The sequence below is a fragment of the Chroicocephalus ridibundus genome, chromosome 15 (assembly GCF_963924245.1).
Source record: "Chroicocephalus ridibundus chromosome 15, bChrRid1.1, whole genome shotgun sequence".
NCBI lineage: Eukaryota > Metazoa > Chordata > Aves > Charadriiformes > Laridae > Chroicocephalus > Chroicocephalus ridibundus.
The window spans coordinates 2,659,070-2,682,067 of record NC_086298.1 but is presented as its reverse complement, the minus strand read 5'-3'; the positions used below and the strand labels follow the sequence as shown (position 1 = coordinate 2,682,067).

The 22,998-nt window shown below is 44.8% G+C and overlaps 1 protein-coding gene across 9 annotated transcripts in view; it reads right to left on the bottom strand.

The window, feature by feature from the left end:
• Positions 1–22,998, bottom strand: part of CACNA1B (calcium voltage-gated channel subunit alpha1 B) — a 311,383-nt gene that overhangs the window by 282,350 nt on the left and 6,035 nt on the right. For all 9 annotated transcript variants that reach the window (XM_063353305.1, XM_063353296.1, XM_063353297.1 and 6 more), the window contains exon 3: positions 19,218–19,357. In XM_063353305.1, the coding sequence (XP_063209375.1) occupies positions 19,218–19,357 (140 nt within the window). The remainder of the gene's footprint in view (positions 1–19,217; positions 19,358–22,998) is intronic.

Sequence of the window (22,998 nt, the reverse complement as noted above, 5' to 3'; positions counted from 1 at the left end):
CGAAATTGCATCTTTCACTGTAACCAAGCGCGAAGTGCCAGGAATGGCACAGGGGAGGAGAAGGGAAAGTGCCCATAAAACTCCCAAGATATTTACGTTTGACAGCTGGGAAAGCAAGGAAGCAGCCACTACCAAGGGAAACAGGTATGACACGTTTAGTCTTTGAACAGTTTAGCCTTGTTTCCCCAAAAGAACGCGGAGCAGAGGGCAATGGCAGGATGGGTTCATTTTCTGAGCCACTCGATTCCCAGATGAATCCCCCCCTTTTCTTGTTGCCAATTGGTCAAAAGGGTAAACTTTTAAGGCAGCAACTACAACCACTAATGTGCTTAACCAGTTGAGGGTTACAATCGACCTTGCGGAGCTGTTGTCTCATCAGACCATCTGGTCTGTACAACACCTGGCACCGGCGGGGCTGTGGGCCCCAAAACACTGCAATAACACCAATGAAGATCAGCATCTCTCGGTGCAGGTTTGCAGACAGCAGGGAACATCAGCAGGGATGTGGTAATGCCAGCCCGCCCCATCCCCTCTCCCAGGTGGGTACCAAGCAACTCCCCTGTGTTATGCCATGCAACGTACCCAGGTTTGGCCCCTTGAAACAAAACGGCCCATAGTGGCCTTTGAGTCCCAGGGCACGATCCCACCTACAACTGCTCTGGGCCAAATGGGGCTCTGGGGGGGCCTTTTCACCAGGCAGCTCACAACCCCTGAGGAAGGCTTGGATGGGGGAAGAGGTGGTGAGAGATAAGATCTTCCCTTACTTTATTTGTTTGTCGGAGTTTTTTGTAAATACAAGTAGTTCACACAACTTTCAATTCGGACAACTGAAATGAAACCAGTATCAAAAAGAGGGAAGATATTTTATTCAAAGTTTCCACGTGAATCCTTTCTTACTTCCTCCCCCCCGCAATGAAACAATTTAACATGAACACAAACTGGGTTTGTCAGCTAAAATAAATATGAGAAATGCTCCCCGCCACGCAAAGACACACTCTGCTTCTGATTGTTTTCTCCCTTGCTCCTCCTGGAAGGAGTACACGATCTAGGCCAGCAGCTTCATCCACTTTCCAGTCCTAAAAATAAACAGCGTTTGTTCCTTGCCCCTTTTGCTTCACAAGATCTCAGATGTTAAATATTCAAACAATCCACATATAGAAAACTGATTCATCTCAATTATTCTTGGACATTTTTCTCCTAAAGTACATATATACCAAGTAAAGAAATAATACCACTAAGTTTTTTTCCTTCACACTACAGCTATATCACCAACAACTTTAAAAAATCACTTTTCACTAACAGATGGCAAAGAGGGCTAACTGATGGGATGAGTGGTAGAAGGTTTCAGATGAGCATTCAGTACAAGTTGCATAAACTGTCATCTTTAAGCTAAAACGTCCACTAAGACGTTCTTTACCACCGTCACCTACGTGATTTTTTTCCTTCCTGTGTGCGTTTACGCATCATGAGATGAGAAGTACACGAAGTTACCAACAGACTTAAAGCCAAACACTCCCACCTCTTTTTATTGTTTCTAGTTTTCTACTTTTAAGGTGGAGTTTTCTAGGTGTCTGAGCGTTCTTCAGAACCGATGAAGTGGCAGAGCCCTTTCCTAAATCAAGGAGGACCGTAAGAAAACTCCAGTGATGTTAAGAGAAGCCCTAAAAATCTTTCATTTTGGATTGGTGCCCTGAAACTCAACAGGGAACTAGCACATACAGGAGAAACGAGCCTACCACTGTTCCCAAAAACATGCTTTGAAAGTATTAAGTGAAAAATAATGGTTACTTTTGTCTTTCATATTCCTATACCTCCCTTTCCACTGTAAAATAAGAAACATCAAAGTCTGTCTCACAGGGGTGTTGTGAAAGTGAATTAATGTTTGTGTGAAGCACTCGTACTATAGCAGTGAGGTTCATAAAAAAAGGCCTAGAAGGAAATGAAGATTCCCATCTTCAGCCCACGGTTTGAATGGTGAGCTGTAAATAAGGCCCAAGGCTGTGCAGCGAACAATAAAGATGGCAAATGAGATTAGCACAGTCCCTCCTGCAGCCTCAAACAAAGCTGGAGCCCAGCGGAGAAGCATGGGGGCGATCAAAGATGAGCTCGGTACAGACACGCTGCCAGCCAGGGTTCATTCCAACATTTCCCCATTTCTGACTAATTGCTCACTGAGCAGAAAATTATTTTGGGGCATTGAGTCTGCTTTGCGACAGGACAAGTCAGTCTGGAGGTAGACCAGGTGCCTGGTGGGATGTCCTTGCTCCTAGGAGCATCCCCATCGAGCACTTCTGTGCTCCCAGGAAGGCCATCTCCTCTCCTGCCATGACATAGGTGCAGCTGGGACAACGCAGACCAGAAACCCTCCTCCCCACTGTCCTGTACCCCACAAGAGCAAAGCACCGAGAGCAAACAGAGCTGCGATGCCACTCGTCATGTGCATGCTGCACGCACGGGTTGTAAAAGGCTCCAGGGGCAGGTGTGCCATAGAGACGCAAGTTAATATTCGACAGAGTGAGGACACCATCTGTGCCCCAGCAGCCCGGCGTGCACCATCTCACTGGGAGCCCAGGCTGACGCTCACCCAATGCATGCGCTCCATTGTGGGCATCTTGCGCCCCTCCGCTGATGAGCACAAGCAACGGCTTTCCATCAGAGATGGGCTCAGGAGGGTGGCTTGGGGCAGCCCAGCTTCTTGGGAGATGGAGACCCTCAGGAGATCAAAACAATTCCAAGGACCACAACACTGGTGTGCAACCCTAAAATTAGCTGTAGCAGGTTGAAGTTCAGCTTCTGCGGGCTGGGCCATCGCTCCATGCCAGCAAGCACGGAGCAATCAGGAAGACTCATTAACGCAGAAGACATTTCAGCAAAAGGCTGAATCTTTAAGGATGCTCTGTCTGCTGGACCCATCTGCCCAGGAACTGAGTATTGCAGCAGCATAAGAGAAATTCCTCCCCCCGCCCCCCCCCCACCCCTAGATTTAGGTCAACCACAACACTTCAGAAACTCATGCTAAGTTTGCCAAAACATTTCCTTGAAGGAAGGGAACATGGAGAACATTTTGTATGTCAACATTGTTAAATTGAAACCTTTATAGAGTTTGGTCTTTTCTACTTGGAAGGATGTTACATTTTCATTTCACAAATAAAATGGAAGTTATTGAGACCATTAAGAGCTCAAAAAATTTTCTTAATCCAGATTAGACAAAAATGTTAGTCCTCATTTTACCCAATTGTCTTGCCTTTTTAATCTGCTTTTCATCTGAAACTCGGTTCTTTCAGTGCTTGTGCATAGCATGAAACAATTCCCTTGATTTGTCAGCGCTACAAGCAAGCCAAAATAACAGTTATTTGCACAACTAAAGTGGTCGCGCCACATACATTTCCATACCTATCAGACAGCTAAATTTAACTGCTTAATTATGGAGGGGGGAAGAGGGGAACAGTAAGAAAGGCCGCACCTGGCGGCAAACAACTGTGTCTCCTTGCTTCAGGAGCGGTGCTGGAACCCTCTGAATAGTCTCTTCATCCTTTCATTCCCCTGCTTGATGCTGGAACAGGATGTCAGATCTCTGCTTGTACACTTTGTCCCCATCTTAAATCTACGTTTGAAGAACTACAATGAGTGTAAAAAGGAGAAAGCTGAGAGGTTTAATTACTTTTATCCATGTTTGAGAGGCTCTCTCAAGTATATCCAGGGTTCCTGGAACTGCGGCCCCAGTGCCAGGGAGAAAATGAACAGCAAGAGACAGGCTAAAAAAAGTCCCCGGCTCCCAGATATTTGCCTGAAACACAGCTCATTTCCAAGAACCCTGCACTGTAAGGCTGGCCGGGGCTCGTCTCCAGCAACGCCCTTTCCATCTCTCTGCTACAAGGTTACTCTCATATTAAGCTCATGGATTTAGTGATCCTCCTCGCACACGCGCCCGAACCAGCCTTGGGGCCGGATGAGGTGGGAAGTGGCAAGAGGTGGGTTTTGCACTGCTGAGTTTGCTTTAATCAAAGCATAAGGGAAGAGGATCTGCATCCGGCACAGACTGCAGCTCAGCTCCACGCGCTGCAGGAGCCAGCTACCTAACGCCCCAGCTTCAACAACACTCCTTCGTGTCTCTCGAACGGCACGCTGCAGTTAGCCAGCCTCAAGCTGCAAAGCAAAGCCCGAGCATTTTGCTAGTCGTTTCCACCAAGTCACCTTCCCAGGGTCTGCGGCATCTTAAGTACGCCAAGCCCCGGCTGATCCGCAGGCTGCTCGAGGTGGCAGGCAGCGGTGCCGAGGGAGGGGACGGAGCCCCAGGAGCTCACATGCAGTTTTAGATTTCATCCCTGAGACATTAAGGGTGATAACACACCGACTGAAGCCCTTGCACAGGATGCAGCTCTGTTGAAGGGTACCAGATCAGCACTTTTCTACCTGCCACCCTACGTCAATGCTTTAGCTAAGGCAACAGACAGCTCTTTTTAGCTACACCTTGTAAGTCCTTCAATCAAGGCACACAGAGCAACTGTGCACGTCCTCACCCCATTTCTGCCAGTGTTTTAAAGATTTCATTTGTTGTTTTGGTTTTGCTCAAGTCCCTTATTCCTAAAGAGGAAAGCAGATGTAAGTACGACCCATGGTACCTGGTAAAGATAAGAACTCAGTAGCAGCTAGAAATCTCTTATGGACGAGACGCAGTACTCAAGACTTGTAGGCTTTCCCTGCACCTCACACAGACACCCACACACTGCCCAACACTTGGCTGCAAACACCATGGGACTATCAGACCACTTGCCTGCAGCTGAGCTGCCCACACACCACTTGGAAACGCTGGCATGAGGCATCTGGATTTCACTGATCTCCCTTCCTACAAACATCCCTGCAAAAAGAGTCAGGAGTCTCAAAATAGCATGGAAAATGCCCAGCAGGGACGTACCTAAAGGCCTTGCCTCTGTCCTGGTGAAGATGTTCTGTCCACCTCCTGTGCTTTCTTCACCCCAAGTCACTGTGGCTGCTGCAGACTCCTTCCCAGCCCTGCCTCAATCCATCCATCCTAGTGCCATGACGTTCCAGGTAAAGAGCTTTCCTCACCAGGTTCACTGCAATCCCAGCTTCAACTGTGCTTCCTACAGGAGCAGCAGGGCCAAAGCAACGCCACCATTGCCAGAAACAAGCTGCATGGTGAAACAAATGGCTCCCTGACCCCACCAGCACAGCCCTGAGCACAGGGTGGGCACCTGTTAACTCACACCCCATGGAAGCAGCAGTTGAGGTTGTCCTCTCTGTCGCTCCATTATACAAGGTCCTGATCAGCCTCACAACAAGGTGCCCATGTGGTTCACCTTCCCACGGCATACATGCTGCCTGCGCCACTCCTGCAAGGACATCAAGCCTCGCTCTATCGCAGTCTTTCCATGGATAGGGATCCTCTTTCACAAACTGCGTTACAGTGCTTTTAATAACCTAGCCATGGACAGAAGGTTGTTTCTCTCAATCGTCTCCTATCTCTGGAGCAGCAGGCTGGGTTGGATACCATCTTTTGATGTCTGAAAGATCTTGTTCACAAACCTCTGAGTTGTTGTTTTCAGTTTTTAAACAGAAAGATCACCTGGCCAGTAAAAAAAGACAGGCTTTTTAAGAGGAGGAATAGGCACATAACCTATGTTTCACATGTTTTCCATGTGAAAAACAGTAGCTCACAGTTGTGCATAAAATGAGATTTGAGAGGATGATGAATTGTAAACTGGGAATTAGAGGTGAAGGCAGTTGTTCAGTGCAGGAAGGATGGGGACAGCATTACTTATCTGGCAGCCTCCCTTACTAGAGGATACGATTATTAAAGATGTTCCAACAGTTTCATCCTCTCAACACCTTTATGAACTTGGGCAGTGCCACTATTTCCCAGATGGGGCCAAGCGACCCAGCCTGGGCTGGCCATCATGCAGTAAAGCTGATCTCCATTCACCCAAGCTGGTTCCCAGCCAACAGATAGGCCTTCTATTTGGGACCGGAGAGAGAACATGGACCATTTGCCACACAATGACATGGTAAGCTCCTGGATGCACTGCAACATGAGCAGTAAGGAGTACCAGACAGCTGCTGTACAGTTGGAGTTGGATGATCAAGACCTGAAGGAGGTCCAAGAGCGGATAGTGATGCTGGGATAATTTTAGGCAAGCACCTCCACTATATAGTTGGGGCATCATCTATAATAAGACAAGAGAATTACCTTCTCCTAACCCTACTGGCAATGGGTTTACACCATGGTATGTGACGTTTAGCACTTGTTCTTGAACAGCTAGGTTGGCTTCTGCAGAGCTGAAAAATAAAATATCAGGTTTGGTCCATGCGTATGACCAGGAAGATCCAGCAGAGCAAATGTCTGCAGCACCAAGGGCCCTGTTTTGCAAAGTCACTTTTCTTGATCCTATCCATATTTCAGAACATCTCCAACTGAGCCCCATTAATGTAATTGATTTTTAATGGCATTCTCAAAGAAACGATGTGAAGATTTTAACAGGCTATTAGACTGAAATCGAGCCTCACCTAAACTTTCCTCCCTAGGAACAAAGGCTTCCAAAGATGCAGGGGGCTACACCATTCCTGCTAATGGGCAAGGAAGTATCCAGTGACCTGGGGAAAAGGGACGCTAATTCCCCATATTGCACCCCACATGGCATTGATCCCACCACTGTTAGAGAGCAGAGGTTTGTAAATATAAGGGAAGGTTTTCTCATCCTTCCCACACAAGCAAGACCAGAGGCCAGCCCCAGAGGGATCAGAAGCAGAAGTATCATGTGATGAGCTGGAGGTCTTCCAGGTTTTGAAAAGAAGAAGAATAAAATACACGTCCTGCTTGCTTTTGGTCTCTGGGCTCCTTCATGCCAAGCAGCCATTGCCTGATTTCTCAGATCAGGCCTTTGAAACCCGAACAGCTGAGCCTGGCAAGTGGTTATAGCCGATGGCTTCAGCCGTGCTGCTTTCCCATGAGGGCTTGTGCTGCAGTAAACCTTTATAGTCTCTGTCCTTCTCCTATGGAAAGAGGACCAGGCAAGAACTTCCAACTTCTCACTTTTGTTCACTTCCTTTATGCACCATGAGCCATATCTTTTCAAAATCTACCCGTGGTCCAAGCAATTTAAAGCCAAGATGTCACCCTGAAGACTGACTTTGCCATGGATGACATTCCTCTTCCTCTATGCAGTCACTTCTGCTCCGGCAGAAGAGGAGCCACTCCTTTTTTTTTTATTCTCTAGCAAATCAGTGACAATACTTCTGGACATTTTGACTCAAAGCATGTCACCTCCCCCAAAGGTCCAATCTTTCCTCAGGTTAAAATCTGACAGACACCCACATTTGCAATTTCCCCTGTGTGGCACGCCATCGTTTTAACACATTCCCCGTGGTACACGAACACTGAGCTCCATGCAAGATTCTCCCACTCACTGTGAGTGAGCATCTGCATTTCTAGAAGATTATGCTGTTACCATCTATTTTACTTCTGATTCAAATTCTCCTCACTTGATTTCAACATTTTTAAAGACTTATTTTTACTTCTTTTGAGACATTTTAAACCTCACTTCTTTTCAATACTGTCAACCATTCTTTTCACTAGTACATTACAAATTCAGGTATTATCTTGATTTCTAGAGAGGTAGAAATGCGGACCAAAAAAAAGAGAAAAGCAATGGCCTAAAATCCTTTATTAGCCAATAACATGGGCAGAAGAGAAAAACAGGACATCCAAAATCCCACTCCATCACTCACTCTGCCAGGCAAGGGAACTGAAACTGTATTATCCTGGATCTGTCTCAGTCACAGCATCGTCTGCTGCTATAGTCTCACATTCTTTCATGCCTTCCAATTAAAACAAGGAAATTGGATCATGCTGAGCTTCCTTTGTCCTTTTCACCTCTTGTGAAAGTCAGGGGTTACCATAATTTTATACTTGTTATAATTAGCTTTAATGTTGTAACTTGGGAGGGGAAAAAAAAAGTTCAGTGTTCTTTTAATAATAGACTTAGTGAATCATCAAGTGGTCTTATCTTTTCCACGACCGGTAGCCATGTTTAGTATTTCCAAATCCTCTTACATTGTACGTAAGTAACTTAAATATTTTATTCATTACTATAGAAAAAGAAATTTAAACTGTGCGACAAGCTCAGAATTCACCCACTCAGTCCAGGCTTGGAGATAAATCTGATCACAGAACTTCAGGAATTTGTAGTGCTTCTGCCCAGGAAGCAGGTAAACACAGCTGGGATTTGGCGTCAGAAGACAAGGAAGGTAAATTATTTTGCTTCAGCACATGTTTCTCGGGATAGATATAACCTGCATAGGTCAGTGATGAGGATATAGGTGTTATCAGACAAATGTTTTTGGACTGATACAGCATCACTTACTTGGAGAACACGGTTATGAGTTTTTGAAAAGAATGGGATTAAAGAGACATTTAAGGAGTTTGCTGGACTTCAATCTTTGTCCTATGGCCACAGTAGCCAGGATACAATGGTACATGTCATTATCAAGCCAAGACTTGGGGCTTTCATTGTGTATTTTCCCCAGACCTACTTCTGATGACCATCAAGAGAGATGCTACCCATCTACCATCAAATGCACCAGCCAACACTGCACATTTCTTCACAGTGCAGAAATAGCTCACTGCTGCTTTACACAGCTTTTGGCTACCACCCTTCACCCAACACTGGAGGCCAGAAAAGCAGCAGAAATTTGTCTTTGGCACTGGGAGGGAAGTTTGTTAATACTCCTACTCAGCAGGAGAGATTTGATGCCTGACTACCAGGCAGCTGGACATGTTTTCAGGTCTGACTGAAGCCTCATTCAGGACAGGGCCACTCTCTGACAAGAAAATGTCGCCTGCCAGAATCTTCTTCCGTGTTCCAAACCCTGCAAAAGTTGGAGACCGCAGCCGAGGAGAGCCCTCTGCTCCCAAAGCAAGGTCAAGGCAATGTTCCACCATGGAAAGAAAGCAGCAGCACTTCCGCAGCACCTGGCCTCATGGTGCCAGACCTCACTCCTCTACAAAAGCAGAAGACCTTTATCCAAGCGGCATCTACATTATTAGAAACCACCTTGGATTCCCTTTAAATGAGTGACAATTTTCAAACCCAGATCTTTCCCTGAAGCTTCGGCTCGCAGGTTTTGAGGGCACACTTAGCACAGCACTGGAGTATTGAAGTTTCTCTCTAAGCTGTAGCACAGCTTGCAAGACGACGTTTGATCTTTAAATCAGACACTAAGTGATGGAATACCACTACTCCTATTGATATTGTTTCATGTATAAAAAGACAAAGTTTAGCCTTGACATATACTGCTGTATTTCACAGGTCATGATGTAACAGACTGGATTGCCGCTCTGGAGTCATGTCTCCAGCATGATTCAGAAGAAATTACAAGATAAAGAAAAGGACAATTATGAAACAGCCAGTTCACATTTCCACCTAACTTATTTCAGGGAGCACCAGGAAAAGGGCCTAATCATCCTCCTTCAAAAATCCATTTCCTCTCTGGTGAATCTGTAGATGATCTCTAGGCTCCTTTGGTCTCAAGACCCAAACCAGACCATTTCAGCTGAAGCAAATTCTTGTGATGAGTTCCATGAGTTAATTACATTTCCATTACTAAAGAAGTTCTAAAACTTCAATTTCTTTACTGATGCTTTTTGAATCCTACCAAAATAGATAGGGAAACATGATTTCCTCTCTTTTTTTCTTTATCTATCTCACCCTTATGAGACTTTCCTCTTAATTTTAACTCTCTCTGCCTTTTCATTTCTCTGTAAAGGGACATTTCTCCAACGCCTTAATCATTTTCACAGCCTTCTTCCTAAACCCCCATGCCCAAACTTTATTCAAGGATTTTGGTTCAGGATGTTCCAGATGGGGAACTAAGCCAAAAGACAGTTCAATCTTTCAGTCTTCCTTTTTTTTTTTTTTTTAAACAGAAAATAAGCAATTTAAGTTCTTTAAAGTCCTCTTTGAACCAGAACCAAGCTACATCCGACTAAGTATTTCTGATTATCAGTTTAGTTTGAGAGCTCTTCAGCACAGGGACATTCTGTAGCTGAAAGTCTTAGCCTCCTCCAAGCAGTTCATTTCTGTCCTTTATTTCTTTACCTCGACGTCACCCCATGGACCATCAACGTGCTCCTAAACCCTTAGTCCTACACCGGGTGCTTCCTGTTTTGCAGACCCTTCCAGGGAATTTTTACAAACTTAATGAGGCGAGCGGAAACAGTCAACTTTAGCCTCTCTCCAGAAAAATCCATAAGGAACAACCCGCACAGCATCTGCAAACAGATTTATGGCATAGGTGTGACGTGCTGGGAGCAGCCCTATTCTCATTTGAGAGCCCCAAGCACAATCTATTCCCAGTGAAGCACAGCACCACTCCAATCTCTACTTCTCATATTTTCCCCGCTTAAACCTTACACAGCCCAACATGAACTGCCTTGAACTGAGGCAACAGCTAAACCCATTATTGGCTAAAACCTGGGGTTTAACTCAGGAGTGGCCTGAACTCCTTGCTCCAGAGGGATGCTTTTAAAAGTCTACAGCTGATCACGAGAACCACCTACACACACACTCCCCTGTAGCCAGCTCTTGAAACCAAGACATCCTCTCCAGCACTGCCAGGATAAGAATATCCACCAGAAAAAAAAATGACCTGTTTCCTCAATATTCTACCTTGAGATCACTGAACAAATAAGTTCATTTCTTAATCAAAAAACAATGAAAGGCCATTTTCCTGTCCACCAGCATACGGGAAAATGGAGGAGGGAGGAGACACAAAGCCTTATATTTAGTGTCAACCATTGATTTAGCAAATCTGACCATGACAGGAAGGAAAGAATTCTCATACGTATTTGAAGAGCACTGTTTAGTGGCCATGCTCCTCTGTGAGGATCAGGCAACTTTCCAAACCCTCTAGCGCACACTACATGTTTGACACGTGCCACATGTAGGAAGCGGGACTTCTTTCTCAACCTAAGCTGCCAGACTTCCCCATAGCCCAAAAGCAGCCTTCCCATGCCACCAGAAGTTCATGCAGGGGACACTCTGCCCTTTTCATCCTGCAGCCACTGGTATTAGTGAACTCATTCTCAGAGGATCCCTTCCCTCCATCCCGATTCAGTCAGTTCCTTCGGCACAGAGAAGATCCAAGATAGCTGAAGTCTAGCAAAGAGCCTAGCTTTGGTGTCAAAGAGACCTAGAGCTTGGGTTACCTATACAGAGACCTGGAACCACTCATGCTCCTGGTTCCACCTTCCAGTACTGAAGCCTTGCCCTGGCCAGAAAGTCCCACACACACCTTGTCATTCACCAAGAACAACACGGAAAACAAATTTTCCACCTCCACTAAGTTTCCTGGATGTTTTCCGAAAGCCCTGAGGAAGGCAGTGGTTCCCTAGCACCCGAAGCCTTGGGGGTGAATTTTGGATCCAAGGATGCATGTGCAAAAGTGACACTGCTGCTCCTGGCACTCAAGATTAGATTACAATTAAAACTAGGCTGATTTTCTAAATCCTCATTCTTTTCGACAATCACAGCCAGGTTCTTAACATCTCAGATGAGAAGGCAGTTTGTCATCAAAAGCCAGCCACTTGGGAACTGGGACACAGGAGCAAAAGCAGCATTTTGAGAAACAGGAACCTGAGAAATCCTGTGCACTCCTCCTCATCTAATCATGCGACAGCACTCAACACCGCACAGAGGACTTGGGTGTTCGGGGGGGGTGGTGGTTTTTGTTTGTTGTTTTTAAACCAGGAAGCATTAAGTAAATGAACATTAGAACACTTCATAGCTGCATTTTTACTTGCTGTTTTGGTTTTGAACTCCTAGTATTCATACCCAGCTATAACAGCAGCTAGGTATGCAATGCTTCCCACCTACAGAGAGGAGCAAGCAGTCAAGCAGATGCCCCCCCCACTCGATTGCTAGGGCAGGATCAGACATTAGGAGCAGATCATGACGTCCAGAGTCCTCTTCCCACCCACAGTCTCCCCAGTTGCCTTTGCATCGTACAGCTGGCCCCCTCACAAGAGGTAATATTTTCCTACCACCAGCCTCCCTTCAAAAGCCATAAAAAGCTAAAAAACTCTGGACTCTGCACTCCTGATCCTGCCTGGCGTTGATAAAGCCCTGGCTGTGATGAGCAAGCATACCTCCCTTTCGCTTGGGATGGCCACTTTTACTTTACAGCTGCCCACCTTCAGGCCCCGCGAGCCAGGGAGATGTCAGCGCCCTCAGACGGTGTCTGACACTCCCCTCTTTGTGAGCAAAAAGCTTCAAAGGAGCACAAACAGGCACGAAACATGGAAAGCAGCAGAAGATGGAAATCTGAAGAAATGCTTTTGTTTCCTCTCTCTCTGGAGAAAAGCTATCTGTCTGTGCCTCAACTTTCCGGCTTCTTGTTGTGCGGTACCATCATTTATCGGTCCACATACCAGGTATTCAATATCTTGCAGTCGCTTCTAATAAAGTATGAAAGAAAAATGTCAATCTCATTATCTATTTGCCCTTGAGAAGCACTCTGACCCGAAACATTTGGTTTGCCACAACCAGAGCAGAGCCATGCTTCAAGGATAACTTCTGCTGGGGAAGGGCCGTCCCCACCTGCAGGTCTTTAGGATCTGTGACCATCTGCAGCCTTCCTCTAAGCACAGCCCTGAGTCCTCCTCTGCTCAGGAAAGTCTCCTTCTAATTTAGCAGCCAGCCACACAATTACACACCCACCTGCTTAACTCAACCTGCCTCTACCCACCCCCACCAAAAATCAATGCACAAAAGCCACTATAAGTAACAAAAAAAAGACACAAGCCCTAATTAACGCTCCACCAGACTCAGCATGGCCTGGACCCCTTTTGCGAGGTGAAACAAGCCCAGAGGGAAAGGATGCTCCAGTCTCAAGGAACCCGCTGCCCCACTGGGCAAAACTGGCTGTAACTGTTCATAAAAGGAAATAGGGACTTTTTCCAACATGGGTTTAGAGCCCAGAAATCCTTCCTCCCTGTCCAGCACCTTCTCCTTTGAAGGAAACTGTTTCTTCAGCTCCCCAAGAATCCAGAGGGCCAAGGGACAGAAAATAGAAGAATTTCAAACTATTTTAGACTGTTCAAACTGAGACCTCACACACTCTCTTCCTTTCCAATTACTAACCACTCATTTTTCTCTGCCTCAACAAAACAAATTTGGTTACTTGCCTTCCTCCATTACGGCCCCCACACTCCAGCCAGTTAACTCTCGTTAACACCTTGCATTCAGGAAAACATGTAAATTCCCTTTGCCTTGTCCTTTTTTTTTTTTTTAATCTGATTTCAGAAGGTACCCTTAGCTTTTCTGAGCCAGCAAGTATCCATCCATCATTGGAGCATAAAAGAAATTGAAAACAAGGATCAGCTCCATTAAAATCTATAGAGGCTTTGCTCTTAGCATGACTCATGCACAGTGCTAATAGCAATCAGCCTTAGTCCGTCACCACCCATACTGTATAACCAAGCAAAGAGGCTTACTTGCTTTCCTAGTGATAACTCATCAAGATGAAGCTTGTCCCTCTTAAAGTACCCATTTTCCCAACTCCTGTCACTGCTCAGCTTTGCCAAGAGTTCCGTGTTGGAAAAGCAGAGATAAATCCATATTTCCCTGCTCCTAGCCCCTTTATTCCCTAGGTGTCTGGATCTAAAGCTTATAAACAAAGCACTGAGCATTCCAGCAATGATGCTGGAAGCATCTAAGGAGTTCTATTTAATTTTGGTTTTCAAATTATGATATTCTATAGTTATTTGTGGGTGGGAAGATTGAGGTGTTTTGGGGAGTACACAAGAGCCAGCCACATCAGACCCTGAAATTCAGACATCCAGTCTAAGGGCTTTTGAATGCCCAGGAACACGCATACGGAGGAAAAAATGCTACAGACTACAGGCATCTGTGTATATATGACGGCTTTAGCTTTAAGGATCCCAGCCCTCAAGTAGACATTCAATTCTCAAATATTTCATGGTCACTTTACACCCCACGCTCTCTAGGAGGTACGTCCACCTTGAATATGCATCAGAGGTCCATAGCCTGCTGCGCAGACCAGGCTCGATGGTTCTTATGCCTCCCCCCTTTGACAGTCATCGCTGCAACCAAGGCTGCCGCTGTTCCTCATACACTGCACCAGGAATAGCATCTCAGACTGCCCACATACTAAGATGATCCTGGTAACCAGCAAAGCTAACATCAAGGATGAACAGGTCTTTATTATGCTACTAAATGAGTTACCTTCAAGATTATTAGCACCACCAGGAGCTCAGAGCACATTTCTCAGTCATCCAGACAATCAAAATAATTCTAGCTTTTGTAATTTGTTCCCGACAGCCTGAGACATCAGTAACAGCACTGAGACTTTGTGCACATCATTTGGCAGCTCCAGGCCTGGCACACGCTGTCTCTGCCAGTCCCACCCAGAGACCCAGGCAGCTGATCCAACTGGCTCAAGAAGCTACCAGGACTCTTCGAGAGTGTTCAACCCAGGCTGATTGAAAGCCAAAAAGAAAAAATAAATAAATTAACTCTGCTCATAAAAGACGGAGCATGATCCTTTCAAGTGCTCCATTTATTTATACCAATCTTCAGCATCTCTGGGTGTTGGACAAACACCGCACGCGGTTGTGGGCACTGCCTCCCAGGGGATATGGTAGAACTAAGAAAGGACCAGAGCGACAGCACAGCTCAGCGGTGCACAGACAAGCCCTCAGGTCAAGGGAGACCAGGGAAATGCTGGGGGCTCATAAAACCATAAGGCATGCAGAAAAAGGTATTCATATTCTCCAGATCTTACTATATAAAATCTAGAAGGCAACAATGGAAATCTCAGGTAGCTAGTGATGAAAAAAAAAAAAGGATAAGCAGCACTTTTTCTTGTAGTAATTAAAGCATGAGACCCATTACCCAGAATATAATGAAGGCAAAAGTATAAACAGGCTCAAAAACACAACCAAGGAGTACAGTCCTCTTGGATGACACAGTTTAAAACCCATCAGACTCAGATGTCTAGGGATTTTTGAGAAAAAAACATGGATTTTGGGAATCAAGAAAATAAGATTCATTTTATCCATGCCTTGTCCTGCATTCTTCCCCTTAGCAGCCACCCCGTTGCACCAGCTCCAGCTAGAGAGGATGCTTGTAGTTTAGAGTTTAGATGCTATTGTATCCAAAGCCCAGGACACCAGGAGAAACCTTCCCGTGAACTCCAACAGGAACAGGTCTGAACCCTCGAGGCCCTGAATCCAGGCTCTTACCTCCATCCACAGCCATCGGAGGGGTTTGGATGCAGGAAGGACTCTGTTCCCAAGACAACTGTGGATTTCTGAGGTTTCCACTCCAAGACAGGTTGAGGCAACAGAATAAACAGTCCCTTTGCTCCTACCTTGGGAAAAGTGCATTAAGATCACATAGTCCCAGGCCAGCCGAGAAATTACATTTTTGTGTGATTTAGAGCTGCTAATGGGTGATGTCATCACTGGAGCGAATGCAATCCCATAAAAATGTGAAAATAAAATGAGCAGGAGCTATAAAATATACGTGTCTCTCCACAATAGCAACAGGCATATCACAGCAGGGCAGCTTTCCTCGATACTCATCTACAACTGGAGGAGTTTACAAGAAATAACTAAAAAAATGACAAAGGAAACAAAAATCTTTCCAGAAGCAATCTATTCTTTTCCCAGGCCTTTATTAACAGCAAATCAGCATGCTTCCTTGAAAGTAAATGGGAAAAAGGTGCCACAGCGTTGCTGTGGAAAGAAACCAAGGGAGCTTTTTCTGGAAAAACAAACCAAGCCCTTTTGGGCCACTATCTGTTAGACTCCAGTTCAGCTCAATAGGATATTGATCCTGCCTACATATAACACAGCCCTAATTTATTTTCTGATTAACAAGTTCTACTTTGACAAACAAAATGTCCATCACTGCAGGTAAATAAAAAAAAAAAAAACACACCATATTTATCAATAATGCCGGTGTTCAGGCACTGAGTAGCCAAAAGGGAGGTTGGAAAAAAACCGGTGGAAAGGGTTACGGCCTGATCATTGTAATATTTACATAAGGGTAAGTTCAATAAATGCAGAGCCTTCCCCCACAGCCTCCTCCAAAGCACACCCAGACACTGGCTGGCCTTCTTCCTATGGAAACAGCTAACGAGAGCAAAGCTGCTCTTTGCTTTTATGGGTTTTAGCTAAAAGCTGAAAATGAGATCAGATTTTCCGACATTCACCATTTACCTTAATAAAACTGCACTCAACAGGATTAGCAGGTGTACAGCTCTGCATGAGGTATCATGAAATGCGTTTTCATGATCTTTCATGCTTACAGAGGAAAAAAAAAGATAAATCAAAATCCCTCTATAATATTGAGGATCAATGTGAAACTGAGCTCAGGAACTGAACGCTGATCACCGCCTGGGAAACATGAAGTAACATTTTCAAGTAGAAATCTTGCACATATGGCAAAGGCAAGCTTTTGATAGAGTAGTAAAATGATATTTCAAAAACTGGTGTCCCTACCTATCTATATTTATAAGAACACATTAAGTATGAGTTCAGCACTGTCCTTTTTTATTATTCTCTAATAAATTACAGAACCTCCTTGATCGTTTTTTGAAACACGCGGATCTGAGACTACCTTCCACAGAAAAGAAAATTAAGGTCCCACTCGTGTCGCCACCTCACAGCCCCTCCCTGGAGAAACAACCAGGTTTGTCAGCAGTAAATGTTCTTCCTCAGCAACCTGCCTTTAAAATCTTAGCGCAGAAATGCCAAGATGTTGTTTGTCTCCAATAAACAGCCTTGCTCAGAATCCCCCCTTTAGCCCAGCTCGGGCAGGCAATGGCCAGATGAAAGGGTTTTGGGCCAGTGAGGGAAACCCAAGGAAGAGGAGCTCCTGCTTTCTAGCACAGACCCATGGCAACACAGGAGTGAGCTAAGAACATAATAAGGATGTAGGAAATTCAGAGCAAAACACAACAGGCTACAGAGAAAACACTAATTCAGTCCCCTGTGTGAAGCTGCAGATCTTTCAGCGTTATTTCTCTACTACATGTGCCTCCACCTCATTACTGGGTTTGGAAATACAGCCCCGGATTCAGGAAAGCATTTATCTGACCAAGCACACCAGTAACCCTTTTATTTTCAGTAGCTCCCTTCCGCGCCCCACCCCCCCCCCCCGCCCCACAGGCACCAAAATTTGGCACGAGCTCAAGCACCTTGCTAAATCCAGCCCTGGAAGGACAGGATTAGAGGTCTGCGGATTTCCTCAGTGGAGATGACTCTTGGACTTAATGTCGAGCAGTTTACACTTTGCCTTCCCTGCATTGCCTGCCTGGTGGGAAGTCCATGTACAAGACAATTTCAATACAGCCCAGCTAGTATCACCATTGGAAACCAGCAGCTTTGACGTTAACAGGATTGTACTTCAAAAGAATACGCGTGTTTGCAGATGGCAACAGGGTTCCTTATTACAGCTGTCTAATCAAGCCAATATTCCGCAATTATGCTCCGAGATCAAACAGCGCTGCAAACAGCGCTCACAATAAAACCGGCACCAGTAAGATGCTGGTGTCACGCCTAGAGCATTGCACAGTCGGTTGCGATTCCACAAGCACGGCACGCACACGCGAGGCTTCAGCTACTGTTGCAAAACTTTGCATGTCTCCATCACAGCTAGGCAGTTTAAAAAAAAATATCTATTTTGATTCTTGGCCTGTGTTTATGAAAAAAAAAAAAAAAACAAATCAAAAACATGCCTAAACAAATAACAATATGGCTGTAATTCAGGAAAGCTTTTACATATAGCCTTAACTTTAAGTACAGAAGCAGTGGAGTCAGCTGAATTCAAACGTGTACTTGAATGCTTTGCTGAAGGATAAATTAAGCCACATGCCAAAGTCCTTTCCAGAATCATGGCCTTGATTTTATTTTAATTTTTTTTTTTAAACACACAAAAGGGCATAGTGTTAACTAGGAATCAGAACATACCATCGGGGCGAATAATTGTAGCATCTGTGCTAGTTCTCTTTTCATCCTGGTACCCCCTATGCTTCCAAGTATGTAAATCTGATTCTCCTTGTGGCTCCACTGAAGTTTCTATTGATTAAATACCCAGCCCCAGCAGCAGGAGAATCAAGCCCTGCATATTTATTTTCTTCCTCTCAATACATAAAGAATTCCCTTTGGCCTCTCAATTGCTATATCACACGCCACGCTGAATGCAAATAGAATTACAGTGATAATGTATCTAATGAATACATTTGTATATGTATGCAAGCATTTTCCTAACAGCTTTACACCACTAACCAGACCAAAGAATATATATGTTCATCACACACAGTCGCAGAGAAGGTGTGTGAAATGAGTGCATATTAATAACAAGAGCCAGACTGCAATCTTCTGGGGGAAAAAGTAACTGAAATCCTTCCAAGATGAAGGCTGCAAGATCAGGACCTCACACAGACCTTTGGAACGTTTCCTTTGGAGCTTTAAAGCACAATTTGCAGACCATAAGTGTTACTTAATGTTTGTGTTTTCATTATCCTCTAGCATTACACTACATTTATATAAATAGGTAATAGTAACTGTTGCAATGCATAACATAAAAATATTGTAAGCATTTCCAAGAAAGAAATTAGCAATATCATTTCAAACCAGGGTACAAAATACACAGGTAACATTTTCAGCTCCATCCTTTAGAAGACAGGCACCTTCTTTGAATTGTTTTTGGAAAAGATATTTTCTAAGCAGACCAAATTCATTCCTGCAGAAATTTCACTGACCTCAGACTTGTAGTAGCTTGAAAATGGGATGCATTTGATTTGTTAGCTCACTCCATGTTGACTTTTAAAGTCATCCTGTAATGTCAGAAGACTGATTTAAATCAGGTTCAAGTACCTAGTGGCAATTAGAACCTGCAAAGTCTGAGAAATGTCAGTAAGTGTCTGGATAAGACACATGCCAGCATATATACAAATAAATATCCTCCAAACCTCCTCTTAGTTGGTTCAAAGAACGCTTTGAAAGTCACTCATTCAGCACAATAGCCATAATTTAAAGACAGTAAGGTCAGAAATACAGTTTTTTAGTACTACTTCACTAAAATCACTCCCACCCCAACCCCCAGTTAAAAAACCAACACAAATCAAAGCAAGAGTCCCCCTTAAACCTAGGGCAAGAGGAGGTCACTTACCCTGTGAGGACCACAACAAAATCCATCACATTCCAACCGTTTCGGAGGTAAGAGCCTTTATGAAAAACAAACCCCAGAGCGATGATTTTTATACCAGCTTCAAAACAAAATATTCCAATAAAGTACGGCTCAGTGTCATCCTGGAAAAGAATAAAAAATCAAAGGTGTCAAGGCGATACCTACGCTTCTGCGCTGATAGCAAGAGTCCTATAAACAACTACATGCACCAACGTCATGCCCTCTTCAGCTCTCTGACCAGAGTTGAAGCCAAAAGGTTTAAGTTTACTGGAACTAAGCACAGAGAAGAATTTCATTATTGTTTCTCTAAAGGTAAATTTGTTTTTTTCACGTTGGAAATTCTATTTGACTTCATTCTGATCGTTTCACCCCACACTTTCCACCTTTACTCAATATTCCAGAGGGAATTTTGTTACTGAAATTGTGCTCTAAGGGTATATTTAAACTTGAGATCACATAGTTCTGTAGTTATTGACACTGAAAAAAAAAAACCCACGTGCTTTGCAATTCACCCAGGAAACTGAAACAAGAGGATATCTTAGGGAGTAACAGTCAGCACAGTGAGCTTGCAAACACTGGCAGGAAATTATTTATTTATCATTTATTCCATCAGTTCTTCCTTCACTCTTTCTCCTCCATTTTCTCAATTTCCACAGCTGCAGTCGCATTTGTTTTCCTTTCACTGCTTTCCTTTCATCTGATCCAGGGAGAAATCCCCATTCCCTCCTGTTAACAGCAGAACCAGTAAGGTTTGTCTCAGGTCACTGGTACAAACTAGAGCTTACCATGGGATCACAGCTTCGTGTCCTAGCTCACTAGAGAGAAAAAAATCAAGCTTAGTCTCCACAGTTTCACTAAACCATTTTTTCCATCTATGGCACCAGATCGCTCAGTATTATACCTTATCCGTAAGAGTTTCAACACAAATTCAACGCCAAATGGAAGCAGTCACATTTGGAAGGTAGATGCAGGCAAGAAATGGGAACAAAGCAAGAGGTGAAAGCAAGGGGCAGCAGTTTCAAAAACATGTTAATTAACTTTGGCACCTGTAACCAATTTCCAAATGTGCCTCAGATCCCTGATTTCAGCTGAAGTCAATAGAAGCAAAGCAGCCCTACCCAAAAGCAAGCAAAGTTCCAAATTAAGAGATTAGAAATCTTTGTTCCAGTGGCTTTGGCATTTCTGACTATAAGGAGCCAAAGAGTTGAGCTGCTGTTTGATGCACAGTTGTTTACATTTTGCAATTATACTAATGACAAAAGGTGATTTTGGTTCTCTTCTACAGAAAGAACATGAATGTCAAGTCTTGTGGCCACAGAACCAAGAAAGAAGCAGTTTTGATACAAGAATTTATTTTAAAAGCTTGATAACTCTTGCTTGACTCTGACCCAGCGCTGTCACACAGACCCATGCTTTAGGCATATTGCCTGTTACAGAAAGCCAGGTTTGTCACACCTAGAAGGCCAATATGATAGCATACACCTCCCAAAGAGGCTTACAATGCATACCCAACTCAGCAAGTCAACCACAAAGCACTAACCACTGAAGATGCCTCCGAGCTATTGGAAATTGCTGCTTCTGGACAGGCTTTTCCACCCGTGCCTGAATTAAAGTTTTGTTACCTACAATCCTACGAGCCGTATCCCTACAGACCTCAGTGACCCCAGCTCCTCCACGTACTTCATCTTTCACCCTGCATCAGCTCTGCTCCCCTCCACCTCCCATTCCCATATGGCCAGGCAAGACAACCCATCACCTGCAGATCACACACACGTACTGACTGGCCAGACAGCCAAACAGAGCAGGGGACTGCTGAGGTCCCAGCATAGCCTTTGGCTGAAATGAAAGGGAGGGTGGGGAAAAAAAAGAAACAAAACAACCCCAAACTTGCTTCTTCTCCAGCCAGGGATCTGTTTCCACAAACGGCAGCACTTCCAAGCCCTCTGCCCCTCCACAGGGCCTCACTGACACTGCTCAGAGGATCGAGGGTATCGCTGACAGACGGAGAAGCTCCAGCTACCCATCGCAGTGCTATTTACCCGCAGAGAAACAGGAACAAGGCCAGGCCATCAGACCTTTTATGACCTTCAACAGAATCCTACAGTAATAGTCTTCCAGCAGTTTCTCCACAGCAAGTGCTAAAGGCATCCCAGTGCAGAACATCCAACCCAGTACAGAAAACAGGAAAGAAGGAAGAGAAGGTCAGAAAACATCACATGCGATTTCAGGAGAAGTTGTGTTACTGCTGCTCTGCTTTCCCTTATGCACACAGGAGCACTCTAACAGCCTTGTCTGCCTGCTCTTCAACCCACACCACCTTCTAGTCCAACAAGTATATAAAATCTTTGCAAGCAAAGGCCTCCTAGCCTATCCTATATTTCCATCCTGCGACTACTAGCATACCTTTAAAAATAGCTCTTCCAACACACCACCAAAAAAACCCCACCCCCAAAACCTTTACCCACATACACCCCACCCCACCCCACCCCACCCCACCCCCCCTCACCCCCCCTCATTGCTTCCTGGAAGCCTTATATCTACTCTGTTTCCAGTCGTTTGCTCAATCTAGGTCAGGTGCCTTGCGATTACAGCTCCCTGCTTTAAAGAGGCAGGCTTCAGGTACTCAAGGGTTTGACAATATGCTCTTCCCAAAGCTAGGACTACACGGAGCTCTTAGGAAGTGGGTCAAAGAAGTTCTTGTCAGCTTCTAGAGAAGCAGGAAGGCTCACAGATGGGCTTAGGTATTTATGACAAAGAAAAACTGTCATCTGTAGGATTGGCCATGAGTAGCTGGGGAAATAAGAGGGGATAGAAAGAGGGTCTTTCCTAAAGCCTGTCTAAATTTAACTTAATTTAGCCTAAGAATCAGGACACTGACAACAGGATGAAAAATAAAATTTATGCCCCATTAGGTAGTGGTGCCTGCTGCTGAAAAAAAGGATTCACGTGACTGTGCGTGATGGAAGGAGCTGGAGGGCAAGGACATGGGTGACACGCCCTGCGCAGCACTGAAACGGCACTGCTGTCGGCTCAGAAATCCTACTGCCGGGACATCCTGCACCCCACTTCAGACGGGAGGCTGTGTTGCTGCTTGGGTTCAAGAGTGGGAAAGCAGGTGATAATGAGTATCAGTGTGCGTGCTTGGAAGGAAGGCGGAGAATTTGGGCAGCAGCCAGAGCTGTGCCAGCAGGTTGTTTGCTGTGGACACAGCAAAGCTTGAGACTAGGCCAAACACACATTTGATCAATATGTTTCAGATCAGAAACAAGTTCTGAGTCTGGAAAGTCATTACTATTCCTAGTCCGTGTCCTAGTGTCTTTCCTTGGCCTCTGGTTGTGAAAGCCTTGATAGGTTTGGGTGTGTAAGGCTTTGTTCATGCAAAGGTTAATATGAACAGCTCACATATGACTGCACAAAGTGCCTGTGGATAGTATAAAGAATCAAATCCATTAGTAAAGTGCAAGAGCTGTCATGCTGAATATCTGAGAAAAGTTATATTCTGTCCTCACATCAAAAACACCCAGGGGAACCAAACACTCAGAGCCCTGCAGTGGCATGCAGCTGAACATCCTGTAAACCCACTGGTGTCTTCAAACAGGGCATGCCCCAGAGCAGGGCAGAAAATAGGTTTCCTGTCCTGCAAGCTCTGATCTCCGTCAGGCTGGGACAAATCTATGGCCTACTGAAGCTTCTCATGAAAAACTGAGAAATTAGGAAGGAGACAGGGAAAGCATGAGTGTGCCTCAGCCTGGACAGCCAAGAG